Source organism: Exophiala mesophila (assembly GCF_000836275.1).
Source record: "Exophiala mesophila strain CBS 40295 unplaced genomic scaffold supercont1.6, whole genome shotgun sequence".
Taxonomy (NCBI): Eukaryota; Fungi; Ascomycota; class Eurotiomycetes; order Chaetothyriales; family Herpotrichiellaceae; genus Exophiala; species Exophiala mesophila.
This window is the reverse complement of record NW_015622509.1, coordinates 1,868,679-1,874,090: the sequence shown is the minus strand read 5'-3', so window position 1 is coordinate 1,874,090 and position 5,412 is coordinate 1,868,679. Positions and strand designations below refer to the sequence as shown.

Here is a 5,412-nt window from a genome sequence, read left to right as displayed (position 1 = left end):
GATGGGGGACGGCGACGATGACGAAGACAATGAGGTATGGTGAGATGGGGGACGGCGACGATGATATCAGTAGCAACGATGATGAGAACAACAAGGCACGATGGGATGAAGAGAACATCATATAACTACTAGGTACTATACAAGACGACGACGGTGAGGTTCTTGCGTTCTCCTCCAAGGCATCACACAAGGTAGATGTAATGATGGAAAACACAAACGCCAACAACCCAAAAGCAAAACTCGCGAAATAACACGACCAAAGCAAAACTCGCGAAATAACACGACCAAAGCAAGAACACGCGAAATAACAAGACCAAAGCAAACACTCATTGACACCCGCCAGCACCAGCGCTCGCAAAGACAAACAAGACCGACAACGAGCAGAGCCATACCTCCAGGCGCCGCCAACAACAAGACAAGAACACAACAAGATACTCAAGGAGTACGGATCGAATGTAGTACCCTCTGGCGGGTGAACATTGCCGCTCGCTTGAGTAGGCCTGCCCCCAGGAAGTACGGAGCGGATGTAGTACCCTCTGGCGGGTGAACATCGCCGCTTGCCTGGGGGCTAAGCCCTCCTATAACCAAAGACCAAAGCCAACAACCAAACGAAAAAGCACGAACAGCCCGAACCGCAAGAGCAACAATGCTCCTGTACCCTGTACCTGAAGACCCAACCAAGCCGAAGACGAAGAAGAAAGAGGAAGAGAGGACTGGATGTTTCCTGAGGAGGTCGGGGAGTGCGAGCAGTGCGAAGGCAGCCACCCGTTCACCCGAGTTGCTCCCTGGGAAGTCAGTGCTCCGAAGCGGTCGATGACCGTTCGCTTTCGCAAAGGATGGTCGTCCAGGAACTCATGTTCCTGAGCGCCGCCTCATTGCGCAGATCCTGGATCTGACGGAGATGTATGGTGTTTGGGGGGGAGATAGAGTAATGAGAGGAGGAGACTGTGGGCCATCTCCCCAGGGCAGGAAACCTGCAGGCCTCTCCGCCCCTTTCTTCTTCGGACGGCGTCAACTTGGTGGGCAGGTACACCGGCACAGGTGCACTGCCGTCTTGCGGCTGGGACCATTCGTACTCCTCGAATGGCCATTGACCGATCTTTGGCACAGGAGCCTTGAAGCGGTCCTGCTTGAAGTTGATGACACGAGGAGCAGGGTTAGTCGCGTCAACCTTGTCAGCTTTGGAACAGAAGCAACCCATCTTGAAGGTAGAGTGAAGTCTTGAAAATGGTTATGATGCTTTGGTTATGCTAGAGCAAGTATGAAGAAGGGAATTGAAAGGTATGGGAAAATTGGAGATTGATATAGAAAAGAGGCCTCAGAACTGGTTGATCTTGTCGCCCAAGATCAACCTCGCTAGAGAACTCAATCATTGTTGAGGAGGAGTTCTTCGTCTGAATGCTTGAGTAGAAAGTCGTCGAAGAACCTTATGAGGAGGGTCACATATCGAGTGTACCGTGGTTCGATATACGCTGCGCCTCGATGAACCAGTGGTTGGTGCCAATGAAGACACCTCACGAGACCATTTTGCGACAGTTAGGGCCCATAATCAAGCCCAACGAGATAGGCAGCAATGAAAAGAGCATGAGAACAATGGTTCAGGAAAACTTTGTCGCAATTGCAACTTAATCATTCTCAGTCCATTGCCAATGAGACATCAGGATCAGGAAGAATTGTTTGATCTCGAGGCCATGAAGACCTCATCATGATCTGTTGCCTAATCTCACCATGGTTTTGTTGAGAATGGAGCCTTTACTTACCTCAGATCGACAGAGCAAACATTGAAACCTCTGGTTCCAAGTGGAGATGCGATATGATATGTGGTGGAAATGGGAGCGAGTTGAGAAAACTGAGCAGGTAGTTTGAATAAGCTCCTGTCGCTTGAACGTCACGGGTCGTGATATGACCCACAGGTGGATCCTACGGTGGAATTTATGCTTGATTTGAGACATGTAGTCCCTTTCGACGCCATTCTGCCAGACTTGCGTTTGGGAGCAGATCAACTCCCCTGAAGGCTTTCTGTCTTCTCATTGGCTCTCGATCAACTTCGTTCTGATTCTGCTTCCCATCACCAGCACCTTAGCACCCAATCCCTCCACCCATGGTCACTTCTTAACAACATAGTTGCCTAACCATTCAATGACCAATCCTTAGCCTACTCTAGTAGATGACGCTAAGTTCTCACAGGTCGACTTCCCTCTCTAAGGTGACTAACCTCATAACAAATTTACTACCTCTTCCAACACTCGTCGTTACTTGTCTGCAATTCTTCAGCTGCAACAGCCACATCTATTGTGTCCCTGCTACTCTTCCTCTCGGGATTGCAGAGCCATTGCCAGATATCGCTGCAGTCAACAGACTCCACTGCGTCAGTTCCGGCAAACTGCACTTGGCTGGTTCTGGGCAAAGCCTCCACCACAAACCATTATCTGCCAAACTTAATTACAGGTCAATGAGCCGCTCTGCCATACATATCTCGTCGACGAGTGGAACACTTGATGGCTTGAAGCCCATTTTCTTCACCACCACCTGTTTTCTTGTTGCTGCCTAAAGGCCAAATCCACAAGAACCATTATCTGTCGACTTACTTACAGAATAGTGATCAATGAGTGTCTCGCCAGTGGATTCTTAATTGATCATTCTATTCTATGAGACTCGAATTCTTTCCATTATCCATTTCAAATTGGTGGTTGATGCAAACCAAATCCGAGCAAACTGTTGAGGGTCCACAGGTTCAACACATTCATCCCTTGCTCATTTGAGCCACAATCAGCATGATCGCAATTTGCGACAAATCAGAGACGATTTCTGGGGATCAGGATCAGAATTTCGAGGATCATTCTCATCTGTGGGTCGCAAAATGATCAGAGGAGAGTGATCATCTGATCGGCCAGTGATCTGATCAGACAAGTGATCTGATCAGCTCTTGGGTTCTCATCGCACGTGCAGGATCGAGACTCAGGGGCTCACCTCATGAGTCATTGGAGGATACGGTAGGTCACTGATTGCCCTACAATGTTCGAGTCAGGGGATCAAATTGCACATTGTAGTCACGTGTTGGCCTCGGATTGCTGTCAAGCCCTGAGCCAGGATGGCATTCAGTCACGGTTTTCTCCCAGATCTGGCTCCACAACGGTCTCGCTGTGGCAGTGGCGTTCTCTTCATAGAATTGGCAGTGGTAAGCACGAATAGTCATGTTACATAAGAGATAGGTGGAAAGTAGAAATGGAGGAGCACATAGGGCGGCAGTTGAGCACGGTAGAGCCGAATCCTGCAGCGTGGCGAGGACTATTTTCTGCGATTCCACTGCAGACATGGTGTGAAGAGTACACGAACACAGCGGTGTCTGAGCATAAGATGTCGTAGCTTGTGTGCGCCAATTTAGTACTAATCTCCACCACGCTACAGCCCGGGAGGTGGTGAGTTGAGGCGGTGGCAGCAGGGGATGAGCGCAAGTCCTTCAGCCGTTCTCAATCTAGTCAGGCTTATAGACTAATGTGTTCATCTATTTCTCTAGAGTACAAAGTAGGTGACGTGATAATATGAGAGCTCCGAGGAGATAGTCTATATGTCAGCGAGAATGTGTGGTGGAAAATGCGTGGCCATGTCAATTGAGGCTATCGATAGATCACGAGTGGACAAATTATAGTCATTGAAAATCCAAAGATGCACACCTCGCTTGGAAATGCAATAGGATGTGTCTGGAGCTGCAACAAGCCTCTCTAGGCACTGCCTGATTAATCTTAGCATTGATGCTTGATACCCTTTGACATGGGCTATACTGCATTGTTACACGAGGTGCACACCGACACCAGTTTCCAGTGTCGAGGTTGTCGTAAACTTGTGGTGAAGCCTCCCTCCAGCAAGAGGCAATTGATATGTCATCCAACTTCACCAACACAACATCCACAACACGATCACATCGTCTGATTAGACCTATGGGCATCTTCATCGTCAAATTCCACTCTGTCTAATTGAAATAGAATGCTCTGTTTTGATGGCGGAACCTTTGTAAGCGACCTCGTATTCATCTCGGAAAACCCCCCTACCTGGCCTTTGTCGGTGAGGCCTCAGCCAACAGCGGCCCAGCATCCATCCACCTGGCCATGCATCTCGGTGAACGCGAAGAATCTCTGGTCTTTGCCTAATTCGATCGGTGCTGCAGTGACTTCTCGCCTAACGCCTCTCCGTATTGCACCATAAGCTTGATTTCAGCCCCCACATGAAAACGACGTTGTGGGATTCAAGATGGAGAGATCTCGACATACCAATACGAAAGGAACCTCATTGACAAATTTATCCTTGCCAGCATAGCCCTACATGTGTTGGATGGTGATTTTTTGAGTTGTCAGCTAATTCATCGTGGTCGATGCCATGTGCAACTCGACCACTTTCATGCCTTGTACTCGATGAATGTCTGGCACGAGAGGTAGGTATATAAAGATGCAATTATCACGGAGTGATGGCCAGATCTTCATTCCAACATCAACAACAAAACAAACAGTCTCATTTCCTATTACTTTTCTATTTCTTCATTTCCTTTGTGTCGGTCATTCACTCGACAATAGCTACTTAATCTATAGCAATAAACACAACCACATTCGTTCCGCTACAAAGCCTACCAGCAGTCTATCTTCTACTCTACACCCAAACCAAAAGTCCACCGACATCATCATGCAGTACAATTACACCACCCTCGCTCTTTCCCTGTTGGCTGCCACTGGCGCCATCGCACGGCCCTACTACTCGTACGAACAAGACCACTCCATCAGCGTCTCCTTCACCGATGGTGTACTCGTGAATGATGGACTCTCATTTACCGAAGGATACGCCGAGACTCAGGTTCCCCTCAGCTTCAACCAATTCACCCAGATCACCCTGACCCTGGGCAAGGACGTGGTCAACCAAAACCTGCGCTGCCAAGCACAAGACACCAATGGCAAGCCGATTGTGGTGTTGCGCGGGGCCAACACAGACGTGAGCTTCGGCGACGGCGGCAAGGGAGCCTGGACCTTCCGAGCCCCTGCAACCATCGCCAACGTCACCTGCGACGATGCTTTGATCAAAATCGACCCGGAAGATGACCGCCTCAACCTCCGAGTCGTTCTCAGCAATGACGCCACTGAAACGGGTAGCCAGACTCAGCTCAAGGCCGGTGTATTCCAGGACGCCGTCCCCGTGGCGACTTCGGGTCCATTTGATTCTGTTGAGCTCAGAGTTGGCGATCTCGTCGCCAAGCAGGACCAGCGTTGTCAGGTCCTCGACAGCTTCGGCAATCCCATCACCGTCCACCGCAATGGCAAGACTGATAACACCTTCAGCGACGCCAAGAAAGGTGCCTGGATTTTCGATGCTGCCACCGAGGTCGCCGAAATCATCTGTGATCCCAACTTCGTCGGAGCTTCCTCTTGA

The 5,412-nt window shown here is 49.6% G+C and overlaps 2 protein-coding genes across 2 annotated transcripts; one reads left to right on the top strand and one right to left on the bottom strand.

Annotated features, from left to right (window-relative positions):
* Positions 1-793: 793 nt before the first annotated feature.
* On the bottom strand, positions 794-1,201 carry PV10_08555 (uncharacterized protein; the record flags this gene model as incomplete). The annotated part of the gene is made up of 1 exon (XM_016373591.1): positions 794-1,201. The coding sequence occupies one exon, from the start codon at positions 1,199-1,201 to the stop codon at positions 794-796; it is 408 nt and encodes a 135-aa protein (XP_016220502.1).
* Positions 1,202-4,674: 3,473 nt separating this feature from the next.
* Positions 4,675-5,412, top strand: PV10_08554 (uncharacterized protein; the record flags this gene model as incomplete). Its single annotated transcript, XM_016373590.1, has 1 exon — positions 4,675-5,412. The coding sequence occupies one exon, from the start codon at positions 4,675-4,677 to the stop codon at positions 5,410-5,412; it is 738 nt and encodes a 245-aa protein (XP_016220501.1).